The sequence below is a fragment of the Anomaloglossus baeobatrachus genome, chromosome 10, assembly GCF_048569485.1.
Source record: "Anomaloglossus baeobatrachus isolate aAnoBae1 chromosome 10, aAnoBae1.hap1, whole genome shotgun sequence".
Taxonomy (NCBI): Eukaryota; Metazoa; Chordata; class Amphibia; order Anura; family Aromobatidae; genus Anomaloglossus; species Anomaloglossus baeobatrachus.
The window spans coordinates 48,043,353-48,057,172 of record NC_134362.1 but is presented as its reverse complement, the minus strand read 5'-3'; the positions used below and the strand labels follow the sequence as shown (position 1 = coordinate 48,057,172).

The following is a 13,820-nucleotide window of genomic DNA, read 5'->3' as shown; positions in this document are numbered from 1 at the left end:
ATAAATAGCATCACGAGGAAGCAAGCAGCGAAAAGATAAGAGCTGCTTATGCTCCTCTGCTGTCTGCTAAGATAAGGTTATATGTAATAAAACATATACAGTAGCAAGACTAGTAAGTGGACTCTTCCGAATCACATATATTTCTGCATTGATTATGAATTAAATATGAGCCCCCTTCCCCTCATGCCGACTACAACTCAAAAATATCTCCCGGATTCATACTTTCCTTAACTAAGAATCAGCAAAAACTCTAGTGCATGCCCTCATCATCTCCTGCCTGGACTACTACAACCTCCTGCTCTCTGCCTCCCTTCTAACAGTCTCGCACCCCTCCAAGCTATAAACTCTGTGGCCCAATTAATCCACCTCTCCCCTCGCTATTCCCCGGCCTCTCCTCTCTGCCAATCCCGTCACTGGTTTCCCATTGCCCAAAGACTCCAGTTCAAAACCCTAACCTTGACATACAAAGCCATCCACAACTTGTCTCCTCCCTACATCTGTGACCTAGTCTCCTTCAATTTCCCGATCCATTTACCCCTTTTTCCTTGTTTTTTCAGACCCATTTGCATCCATCAGAGCCATCTATTGACTTTCATATTAGTGCTCTAAATCACCTGTTACCAATCTTCTACTCTGAAGTTGAGGCTTCACCTTTTTCATTAGTTTCATTCAGAGTTCATTCTGACACCCTGTGGCGGTGGCTAACCTGAGTGATGTCGTGCTGATTGCAGGGCTCACATTAGTCACTCTGGTGACTTGCAACTGGAGTATTCCACCTGTGACCGCAAATCAGGCCGCGACTGAAGTGAGCCGCAGGTGGAGGATGAGTCACCTCACAGCGGGCAGTCATACTCTATGGCCGCTCGCTGTGATTGTCAGATGTAGCAGTGCTGGAATTGCCGTGGGACCTCATGTGCATTACGTAGGACTTGCAGCAATGTTATTGGGGTTAATAAAGTGGTAAAAGAGGGTGCTTTTTTGTCATTTATGTCAAATAAAGGATTTTTGGGGTGTTTGTGTTTATTTACTTTTACTTACAGATTATTGATGGGGGTGTCTGATAGACGCCTACCATCTCTAATCTAGGACTTAGTGGCAGCTATTAAATCTTTATTACCCCGATTGCCACTGCATCAGGGCAACGGGAAGAGCCAGGTCCAGAACCAGAATTGGATGCGCCAATTCTGGGGCGGTTGTGGGCTGCTTTTGTTAGGCTGGAAAGGGCCAAGTAACCATGGCCCTTCCCACCCTAATAATATCAGCCCCAGATGTCTGCTGTACCTTGGCTGGTTTTAAAAAAATGGGGGGGACCCCATGTCATTTTTAATTTTTTTTTTTTTTAAATAAATCAAATAATTAAAAAAGAAAAAAAGGGTGGGATCCTCTCAATTTTTCATAACCAGCCAAGGTACAGCAGAGAGCTGAGAGTTGCAGCTGTTGCTGTTCCTGTGCTGTATATAAAAAAATGAAGGGGGGGAGGAATCCCACTCTTTCGTTTTTACCAAAAAATAATTAAAAAACAGCTGGTCAAGCTATCTTACTATCTATCGAGCAATTCTGTTATTTCTTTCTATATGTTCTTTCTATTTTTTTTTCTATTTATTCTAGCTGTCTATCAATTATCCTATCCAATCATATTTTGTTTCTCCTTTAAAAAAACGCACCCAAAAATGCACCAAAATGCTGTAAAAACGAGTCAAAACTGCATTCATTTTTTGACGCAGTTTTCTAGCCAGAGGGTGCGTTTTTCGCTGGAGAAACAAAACTGCACTGTGTGCACATACCCTAAGAAAAATGATTATATTTTTTTGTGACGATGCTCCTTATTTAGGCTATGTGCGCACTAGAAAGTGACTATATCTTAAGAAAAAAATGGACCCTCTTAAAAGAATCCCGCACCCGCGGTAAAAAAAACGCACCAAAACCGCAGCAAAATCCGCAGACTGTTTTACCGTGGTTTGCCGCAGATTTTCCTCCATGTTGGTCCCTGTGAATTTTTACCATTAGCTATGGCAAAAACCGCAGGTGCCTGCAGAAAAGAAGTGACATGCTCATTAATTCCGCAGCGGAAAATCCGCGGGTATAAAAAAAAACACAGCGTGCGCACAGCATTTTCTAAAACCCATAGGATTTGCTGGGGAATGACTGCAGCAATGTTAGACACATTTTCTGCAGAAAAGCCGCGGCAAATCCGCGGCAAGATCCGCAGTAAATCCGCAGTGTGCGCACAGGTCCTTAGACAGGATTTGCAAGCAATGTATTTTAGCTGCAGCAAAAGAAAAAATTGCAATCTACTAATAGATCTAATAATGGAAAGGGGGACAGTGGGAGGAGGGGCTGTAGCGCCAAACACTGGGTCACCTGGTCCTGAAAAATTGAGAAAATTGTATCCTGGGTTATTCTTCGGAACACCTGTCGTTTCTCATTTCTAGTGAAAAGCTGAGTGGTAACTCATATTGAAACATGAGTGGCGAGCTCTATATCAGTGTTATTAGCTGGTGTGGGGCGCAGATGCGCTCGCATATCAAATATACAAGGCGACTCAGAGATCAGAGGAAAAGAGCAGCAAAGTAATTATCTAGCGCAATCGATAAAGGCGAGTCTGTCCAACTGTCCCATTCATCAGAAGAGGGTTTGCTGAAATGTATATTACGGCTGCAAAAAATCAAATCAATTCCATAGAATGAATTCCTAAGGGTGAAACACCACACGCTGCGTCTTGCTTTGTGGCTGAAACACAAATGCCAACGGTCACACCATTTTTGTCCTGAATTGTCTAGCCATTGGCCTCCACTGGGCGAGTGGATTTACCGCCGCGCAGCTTCCCCTAGGATTTGATTATGTGGTCTCACCATAAGGGTAAGGACATATTTTCATTATTTTTGAAAAATCACTTGATTTTTCAAAAAAAACAACTAGCAAAATCACTGACATTACAACCGGACTTTATTTAGCTGGTGAAACAGTTGTTCCCTTGCAAAATCAAGTGACTCCTTGCCACTAATGGCCACTGTCAAACTGGGCCCTATCCTTATTTTGCAAAAAATATCTGCAATTATTTTGCATGTGAACATTTACAGGCAGCAGATCAATCAGCTAAAAAAAAAAAAAAAACACTATAGGGTCACTGCATAAAAAGTGACTTTTGGAAATAAAGCAATTGCACATGTTGCTTTTTTCATGCTTCTTTCCTTGCAGATTTTACTCAATACTGCAAAAGCATCACAGCAAAGGCTAAGTTCACACTTCCGTTTTTTTTGGAGTTTTTGCTTACTTTTTAAATCAATACTTCAAGGAAAAACGGATCCCAGCAAAGTCTATGGGAATTGTGACTTGCTGTGCACACGTTGCTTCTTTTTTCCTTGCAGATTTTGTTGCTGAAAAAAAGAAGCAGCATGTCAATTGTTTCTGCATTTATTTTCTGTGTTTCTATAATCCCCTGCAATACTTTATCACTACAGGGGATTATATTGCAGCACTTGCCTAAAACACCATGTATACAGCATGGTGTGTGAGGCTCTCCGGAGCTCAGTAACCTGGGGTCATCATGGTGACAACCCAGAGTTACTGTGGCAGCGATCGGGTCCCTGTGATTGTATTCCAGGGATCTGATCGCAAGGGAGAGCTAAGTGATCCCTCTCCCTGCCTTCTTGAATGCTGTGATCGCAATATTCAGAGGGGTTAAACTGCCGGGAGAGGCGCGGGCACCGCTCCAAGCAGAGAGAGCCGGGTCCGGCTGTAAAATCAGCCGGAGACCCGGCGGCTAGCGTAGGGGTAAAGCACCCAAACACCCGCGGTCGTCATGATTAAAAAAAGCACAAAAAGAAGCATGGAAAAAAAAACATTTGAAAAAAACACGCAAACACAATAAAAAAAAAAATGGGTGTTTTTTCAGCTTCTTCTTTCCTGCCAAAACATGTATTTTTATGTGCCGAAAAGAAGTACACAAAAAAGCAACTTGGGCACATAGGCTTAAAGTTCTGAACATCCCCCCCAAGATGTCTCAACCTGAGTCCATGCTCGTTTTTCTCCCATATTATCTCCATTTGAAACTCCTATATGGATAAAACCTCATGATTTCTACTACGGATTAGTGGATTTATTGACCTGCATTAGAAGTTCTAGTTAGCGGACGCCATTTGCCACAGCTGGGGAGTAAACTGTGGATAAACGAGCGCAATAGGGTCTTATTCGATAAACCTGGAATTAAATAGGCTGGTTGCTCATCTTATGTGGTACTGCCTAACACAATCCTGAAAGGAGCTTGGAAAGTGGAAACAGGAGCTGTAGAAGCCACGAGCCCTAAGGCTGAGAAAGATCCGAACGGAACTGAAAAGAACAATGTGGTTGTCTCTGCGCTGCTGGAGAATGTGATGAGATAGCCAGTCTGCTGCATGTAGATGAAAGGTGGTTTATTACAACGCGTTTCAAGGTGATTCCAACTTCTTCTTCAGGAAAGCCACCTGGTTCCTTATCTTTCGCAGCCCTGCAGATTTGGGCAGAAGTGTTAGGTAGCCGAAAATGACATCCAGCCTGGTGTTACAGTTAATGAGTTTTCAACCTGCTGCAGTTATCCTGTCCTGGCTCTCGTTTATGTGGTTCTTTTATTGCATTTTGATTCATGGACCTCAGCCTTGTTCCTGATTATCCCGGTGCCTGATGTTTTCCTTTATGGCTTGGATCTCACCTCTGCTCCTGAGTACTTTCTTGTTTCGTCCTCCAGCATATCACACTAACTCTTAGTATCCTACATTTCTAATTGAAGGTATTTGCCAATATTATTATTACTACATCTACTACATATTGGGATAGGATCTTCGAGATGGTGATACCCCTTTATTATTTTCCATGCAGTACTGATCAATGGCAAATAACAATGGTACTGATATGCGATTCTACCTCTCTGGACCTGATATTACGTCCTTACTAACCAGAATCCCACAATGTCTGTCTGTTATTTCAGCCTTCTTTTCTGTTCGATTTCTAAAACTGAACATGGACAAAACAGAATTCATTAGGTTTCCCTCACTTTACTCTACCACTCCACCTGACCTATCCATCAAAGTCGACGGTTGCTAACTCTCATCAGTCCCGGGAGCTTGCTGCCTGTGAATAACCCTCGACTCTGCTATCTCCTTCAAGCCACATATCTATGTACTTCCACCTCCTGCTGACTCCAACTCAAAAATATTTCCCAGATCTGTACATTCCTTGACCAAGAATCTGCAAAAGCCCTAATGCATGCCCTTATTATCTCCCGCCTGGACTATTGCAACCTCCTGCTCTGTGGCCTCCCTTCTAAAAGTCTTGCACCCCTACAATCTATCCTAAACTATGCTGCCCGACTAATTCACCTGTCCCCCCGACCACTCCTCTCTGCCAATCCATTCACTGGCTTCTCATTGCCCAAAGACTCTGTTCCAAAACCCTAACCATGACATGCAAAGCCATCCACAACCTGTCTTCTCTATACATCTGTGACCTAGTCTCCTGGTACCTACCTGCACGTTAGCTCAGATCCTCACAAGACCTCCTTCTCCACTCCTCTCTTCTCTCCTCTTTCCACAATCGCATACAAGATATCTCCCGTGCCTCCCCCATACTCGTAACACTCTACCCCAACATATCAGACTTTCGCCTACCATGGAAACCTTCAAAAGGAACCTGAAGATCCACCTCTTCCAACAAGCCTACAACCTGCAGTAACCCTCAGACCATTATACCGCTGCGTGACCAGCTCTGCCCCCATCTACTGTATCCTCACCCATCCCTTGTAGATTGCGAGCCCTCGCGGGCAGGGTCCTCTCTTCTCCTGTACCAGTCTGTGCCTTGTATTGTTCATGATTATTGTACTTGTCTATGTATACCCCCCTTTCCCATGTAAAGTGCCATGGAATGAATGGCGCTATCGTAAAAAATAAAAATGGTGGCTCATCAGAGACAACCTCTCTAAAATTGCAAGTGCCGGAGGGATCAGTGTAATATTTAAGCTATTTCAACCTGGCTTTAAGGGATTGTCCATCAGGATAATACAAGTAAATGGGTAACACTGCAACTGCAAAAAGAAGTCCACATTTGTTCAGAACTTGCTTTTCTCATTCGAGATGCATAGACACCCAGAGAACTTTGGTCATAGGTCAGTTGTTGCGGCCAAACTCTTTATGTAACCCTAGTCTCAAGTTGTCTCCTTAATGCAACTTCTTGTGAACATGCCCCCCGGTAAGGGAAAATAAGGCCGAGCTTACATGTAGGGGACTCTTCATCAAGCAGTTAATGCCAGTTTTTAAAGATAAAACTGCTTGAAATGTCCCCACATTTTTATACACAAAAATTTGGGGACTTTCGGCGTTTGTACACTGGACCACCTTGACGAACTCTTTCCATTTTTGGAATAGTGGATGATGCTTTGACAGAGGGAGCGTGATGAAATGGTGCCAGCAAATTCATCATACTTTATAGCACAAAAACGCCGGAATTTACAAGAAAGACGTCGTCTTTCACTGGAGTGAATTTCTTCCTGCGGCACACGGCAGCTGGAAAGATGGGACAAATTCATTAATGGACACTTCATTAACTGGCGTGCAAAATACCAATCTGGATGAATTGGGCTCAGAGTTTAAATATTGAACAGACTTAGGGGTACTTTGCACGCTGCGACATCGCAAGCCGATGCTGCGATGCCGAGCGCGATAGTCCCCGCCCCCGTCGCAGCATCGATATCTTGTGATTGCTGGCGTAGCGAACATTATCGCTACGGCAGCTTCACATGCACTCACCTGCCCTGCGACGTCGCTCTGGCCGGCGACCCGCCTCCTTCCTAAGGGGGCGGGTCGTGCGGCGTCACAGCGACGTCACACGGCAGGCAACCAATAGCAGCGGAGGGGCGGTGATGAGCAGGATGTAAATATCCCGCCCACCTTCTTCCTTCCGCATTGCAGCCGGGACGCAGGTAGGAGATGTTCCTCGCTCCTACGGCTTCACACACAGCGATGTGTGCTGCCGCAGGAACGAGGAACAACATCGTACGTGTCGCTGCACCGGCATTATGGAAATGTCGGACCCTACACCGATGATACGATAACGACGCTTTTGCGCTCATTAATCGTATCAAAAAGGATTTACACACTACGATATCGATTGCGACGCCGGATGTGCGTCACTTTCGATTTGACCCCACCGACATCGCACCTGAGATGTCGTAGTGTGCAAAGCCCGCCTTCCTAAAAGGCTGGATTCATACGATTGTATGGCATTGGATGTGAGAGCATCGGATGTGATATGATAGTGACCCTTGGCTCCTGCTGTGCTGCCAGCGTGAGCCGAGTGTCATGTGACTGTGACCCGATCCTGGGATCAGATCACAGCTGCGGAGGAAAGGGAGGGATTATTCTCCCTTTCTCCTCCATTATCAGATGATACAATTATCGCACTGCACTCTGATGTCATCTGAGTGCAGTCAGATGTTTCACTTGAACCCATAGACTTGTATGGGTGCGGGTGACACGGCTCACGCTGACAATCGCAGCATGCTGCGAGTTTTCTCTTATCCAAAATCTGACCATCTGCTCTAACTCATTATATAAGATTGGTCAGGGTGCAATGCGAGCGAGATTTCCTTGCATTGTCCTCATCCGATTCATACGCTCGTATGAGCGTACCCTAGATCTATACCAAAATTCACATTGAGATCTGAAATTCTGGTGCAGGTACAGCTGAGGCTGCCTGTCTCTCCAATTAATAAATCTTTGGTACGTTCAAAACATAAATGACTGCACCCAATTATCAATGAAAGATGAGTGACGTGTGGACTTATTGTCTTTTAATTCAAGATTTCTCATATTGGACAGGAATATATTTGTATAATATAACATGGAATTTCTATAATTCTTTAATATATTCACATAGTATCAGAGAGGTGCAGTTAACCAATAATCCAGGTACTTCTGGTTAGGCTACTTTCACACATCCGGTTTGAGCCGTGCGGCTCAATCCGGCTGTGAAGCCTATGCAACGGATGCGGTGAAAACACCGCATCCTTTGCATAAGTTTTTTACATGCGGCCGGTCCGGTTTTTGCCGCTTGCGGCATGCTACTGAGCATGCGCAGTGGCAAAAACCGCATGTGGCGGCCGGATGCGGTTTTTGCCGCATCCGGCATCCATAGAGATGCATTGGGAAAAGTGCCGCATCGGCCGGATGCGGCGCGATGCGGTTTTTTTTTGCCGGAGCAAAAAACGTGCCAGGGAACGTTCCATCCGGCCGCCGCATCGGCTAAATCTGCCGCATGCGGCAAAAACCGGACCGAACGCAAGCCCATGCGGCACAATGCGGCACTAATTAAAGTCTATGCAGGAAAAACGCAACCGGCAGAAAAAAAAAACGGTTGCGGTTTTCCTGCAAAGTGCCGGATTGTGCCGCATTGCAAAAGCCGGATGTGTGAAAGCAGCCTTAGGCTACTTTCACACATCAGTTTTTTGCCATCAGGTTCAATCCGGAAAAAAACGGGTAAAACGGATCCAGTACCGCATCCGTTTTTTCCCCATAGACTTGCATTGTTACCGGATTGTACCGGATGGCTTTGCGGTGCATCCGTTTTTTTCCGGATGCGGCAAAATAAATAAATGCGGCGGCCGGAGGCAACGTAGCTTGCAACGTTTTTTTGTCCGGCAAAAAAAACGCATCGCGCCGGATCCGGCGCGATACGGCGTGTTTTACAATAGAAGCCTATGGACGCCGGATCCGGCGTAATGCGGTAAAAAACGGATGCGGCCGCCGGATCCGTTTTTGTTAACTGCGCATGCACCAATGTAATTAACAAAACGGATCCAGCCAAAAACCGGACGAAAAGGATGCAAAAACGGATGCAAACCGTATCCACCGGATCCGTTTTTTAACGGATCCGGCATAACGGATCCGTTAAAAAAACGGATCCGGTGGATACGGTTTTCACTTTTTTTTCAGGATCCGTTGGATCAGGAAAAAAAAGGACTGTGCCTGAATACAGAAAACTGATGTGTGAAAGTAGCCTTAGCATTCTGCATAATCTCTGACACATTCATCCAAATGTTGCCAAATACCCACACATCACATAGATACAAAATAAAAGTATCAATATCAGGCTGATCTAGAATGTGCATAAAATAGCAAAGTCTCCTGATGAAAAGCAATAGAGCAACGTCACATCCAGGATGGACACCCATTCAATCGCATGAGTTGTCACTGTTTCAGAAAGATTGAGGCTATGTGCGCACGTTGCGTATTTGCAAGCAGTTACGCTGCGAACTGCACCGCAGCGTAACTGCATGCGTCCTGCGTCCCCTGCATAATCTATGGAGATTATGCAGGAGACGTGCGCACGTGGCGTATTAGAGCGCAGCGCTTCGTCTGCTGCCCGAAGCGTGCTTTCTAAGAAGTGACATGTCACTTCTTTTGCGCGCCCTGCCTGCATGTCCCGCTCCGTCTATGGGAGGGGCTGCACTTAGAGCGCATGAAATCGGCTTTTTTTTTTTTTTTCATTACGTACTGTTTCTGCAGCGATTTGAAGCGCACGTGTGCTGTTCAAATTGCTGCAGAAATTTCTGCAGGGCCAGTACGCAACGTGCGCACATAGCCTAAATAATGTCTACATCACAATAAACGTTCACGTCAAAATGCTAGATTACGGCATAGTGCAAGAGAATGGGGTCAGACTGTGATCCACAATGTACTGCAACAAGCAAGCCGCAAAAAAGTCGGAACAATCCAGAATATTTGTAACGTGCCGGTTGCAGTACCTTGTTTGGCGGCAAAGCAACTCCATTCACTTGCATTATGCTGCAATGTAACAGCAGCGTACAGCAATCTTTGGCCGTGCAACCTTTGTTGTGGCCAAAGTCACTGTGCCGCCACAGACAAAAAGTGACTACAACCAATCAGTGCAGACATTGGACAAGACCTTGAAAGAAAGCCCTAAAATCTGCAAATATATATTTATATACATATACATATTTATACAAATATACAGTAGGTGAACCAAGTATTGAACACGTCAATTTTCTTGGTAAATATATTTCCAAAGGTGCTATTGACATAAATTTCTCATCAGATGTCAGTAACAACCCATCCATTCCACACAGGCAAAGAAATCAGAACCATAAATGTTCATAAATTTAGTGATGGTAATAATGAGAAATGACCCAGGGAAAAAGTATTGAAGACACTTACTGAAATGTATTTAATACTTTGTACAAAAGCTTTTGTTGGTGATGAAGCTTCAAGATGCCTCCTATATGGAGACATTTGTCGCCTGCATTGCTCAGGTGTGATTTTGGCCATTGTTCCACATAAACACTCTTCAATCCTGAAGGTCTTGTGGGCTCCTTCTATAACTTTCAGTTTTAGTTCCTTCTAAAAAATTTCAATTGGATTCCGGTGATCGGCCATTCTAGCAGATTTATTTTCTTTCTCTGAAACCAATTGAGAGAGTTTTCTTGGCTGTGGTGTTTGGGATCATATTCTTGCTGAAATGTCTATTCTTGTTTCATCTTCATCATCAGCAGATTCTTATCCAGAATGTCTCGGTACATTTCTCCATTCATCCTTCATTCAATTTTATGAATTTTCCCAGTGCAATCTGCTGAAAAACAGCCCCACACAATGATGTTCCCACCACCACACTTCACTGTCGTATGGTGTTTTTGGGGCGATATGTGGTGCTTTTTGGCCTACAAACATGGGTTTAATTTTGGTCTAATCTGATTAGACTATATTCTCCCAGTATTTCCCAGGTTTGTGTAAATGTTGATGAATAAACTTTAAACCCGGTTGAACATTTTTTGTTCAGCGTGCATACAGGCCATAGAGGCGGAGTGCATTACTTATTGTATCTTTGAAACAATTGTACCTGCTGATTCCAGGTCTTTCTGTAGCTCTCTACAGGTGGTCCTCAGCTCTTGGACAACTCTTCTGATAATTCTTTTCACTCCTCTGTCTGGAGTCTTGTGAGGAGCATCTGGTTGTGGCTGGTTTAATGTGAAATAATGTTTTTTTCACTTCCGCATTATGGCCCCAACTGGGCTCACTGGAGCCTTCAGTAGTTTAGAAATTCTACTGTAACCAATATCATCAGTATGATTTGCAATAATAATACTGTGAAGGTCTTGAGACAGCTCACTGGTTTTACCCATCATGAGAGGTTTCTTGTGTGGCATCTTAGTAATGAGATACCTTTTTATAAGCCATTTGTTGAACCAGCTGATATAATTTTCACTAAGTGGTAGAATTGCTTTCTAATTATTGGTACATTTCAGTTGGTGTCATGACTTTCCATGGCTTTTTGCACCTCTCAGTTGTGTTCAATACTTTTTCCCTGTGTCATTTCTTATAATTACTTATAACTTAATTTATGGACATTTTTGGTTTAATTTCTTGTCTTGTGTGAATTGGATGGGTTGTTACCAACATCTGGTGAGAAATTCATGTCAATAGCACCTTTAGGCTATGTGCCCACGCTGCGGATTTACCGCGGATTTGCCGCGGATTTACCGCGGATTTTCCGAAAATCTGCAGCAGCGGCACTTCCAAGCCATTTCAATGGCATTTTGGAAATGCTGTGTCCATGCTGCGGATTTTTCCGCGGCGGATTTGCCGCGGATTTTGATCCGGAAAAATCTGCAGCATGTCAATTATTGTTGCGGATTTTGGTGCGGATTTTGGGTATAGAATGGGGAAAAAAAAAAAATCCGCATCAAAATCCGCGGCAAATTCGCGGTAATCCGCGGCAAAAATAAGGTGCGGATTTGCCGCGAAAGTCGTGGATTTTCATGCAGAAAAATCCGCAGGTACATTCTACCGTGGACACATAGCCTTAGAAATAAATTTACTTAGAATAATGGTGACATGTTCAATATTTATTTCACCCGATGTATACATAACTATATAAATATTTCCACACAGACATATACAATCAGAACTATACACATACATAGCTATATACTCTACACACATACATAGATAGAAATATACATAAATATACACACACATAGCTATATACACACAAAGACATATATACATAGATAACAATACACATACATAAATAGATATATACATAACTACACACACATACTTAACTATATACACACACATATATACACACACACACACACACACACACACACACACAAACACATACATAACTACATGCACACACACTTATATAGATATATACATAATACACATATACATACATAATACACACACACATATATATAACAATACACATACATTACACACATAAATATATACACACATGCATATATACATAATACACACAAATAAATATATACATACATACATACATAATACACACACACAACTACACACACATATGTATGCATAACAATACACATACATAACTATATACACACACACACACATACATACACATTATATATATATATATATATATATACACACATACAGTACATAACTACATACAAAAGTATACACACATATATATATATACACACACCATATATATATATATATATATATACACACACCATATATATATATATATATATATATATATATATATATATACACACACACGCGCACATATATAACAATACACATACGTTACACACACACACATAACTATATACACACATGCATATATACATAACAATACACACAAATACATATATACATACATAATACACACATATGTATACATAACAATACACATACATAACTATATACACACACACACACATATACAGTACATAACTACATACAAAACTATACACACACAATACACGCAAATACACATACGTTACACACACAACTATATACACACATGCATATATACATAACAATACACATAACTATATACACACAAACTGTATATATACACAGTACATAACTACATACACATGTACATTTATATACACACACACATACATAACTATATACACATAACTATACAGACACACACATAACTACACACACACATGTAGCTACATGACCATACACACACATAGCTGCACACATACAGATCAGGAGCCTGTTGCTGCAGTGTGACATGTGTATATATGGCAGCTGTGTCCATGAGTCACAGTCACACAATCTGTCACACTGTGAGTTACGCAATGAGTCACACACATATAGAGGCAGAACATGTAAACATGTGTGCAGTGCCCGTGTGCGCTGTCTGTGCAGTGTCTGTGTGCGGTGCCTGTGCCCCCATTTCCGCAGTGATGAGGGTCGCGGTGGCCGGTGACGCTGCCGCCTTTACCTTGCACCCGTGTGTCGGTGTCAGGCGCTGCGCTGCCCGGATCTCCCATGTCCGGCTGTGCGGGGCCCTGGAATCCGGCGGCTGCTCCGGGTCCCTGTCTGTGGTATGAGGAAGATGGCACAACACGGAGATGAGGACTTCCTGTGGGCTGTGCGCTGTCAGCCTGTACTGTGGGCTGTAGTGTAGTGTGATGTGCTGCACTGGGTGTGTCGCTACATGCAGAGGGTGTGTCAGGCAGAACAGGCCGGGCACAGGGGACTGACGGGTGTCAGCAGGAGAGCCTGTAGGTGTGTATATGTAGGTGTGTCAGTGTATAGGTTTGTCAGTGTGTATATGAGTGTGTGAGTGTATATGTGTGTGTATATGTTTGTTAGTGTATGTATGTGTGTGTGTCTGTACATGAGTGTGTGTCTGTGTGTAAATGTTTGTATGTATCATGTGTATATGTGTGTCAATGTATGTACATGTGTGTCAATGTATGTACATGTGTGTATATGTGTCAATGTATGTACATGTGTGTATATGTGTCAATGTATGTACATGTGTAT

General features: G+C 43.2%; 1 protein-coding gene across 1 annotated transcript in view; it reads right to left on the bottom strand.

Moving 5' to 3' along the window:
- The window catches only part of LOC142255116 (ribosomal protein S6 kinase alpha-4-like), a 104,035-nt gene extending 90,573 nt beyond the window's left edge, over positions 1 to 13,462 (bottom strand). The window contains exon 1 of the mRNA XM_075326568.1: positions 13,273 to 13,462. Within this exon, the coding sequence (XP_075182683.1) occupies positions 13,273 to 13,321 (49 nt within the window). The 5' untranslated portion in view covers positions 13,322 to 13,462. The remainder of the gene's footprint in view (positions 1 to 13,272) is intronic.
- Between the last annotated feature and the right edge of the window lie 358 nt (positions 13,463 to 13,820).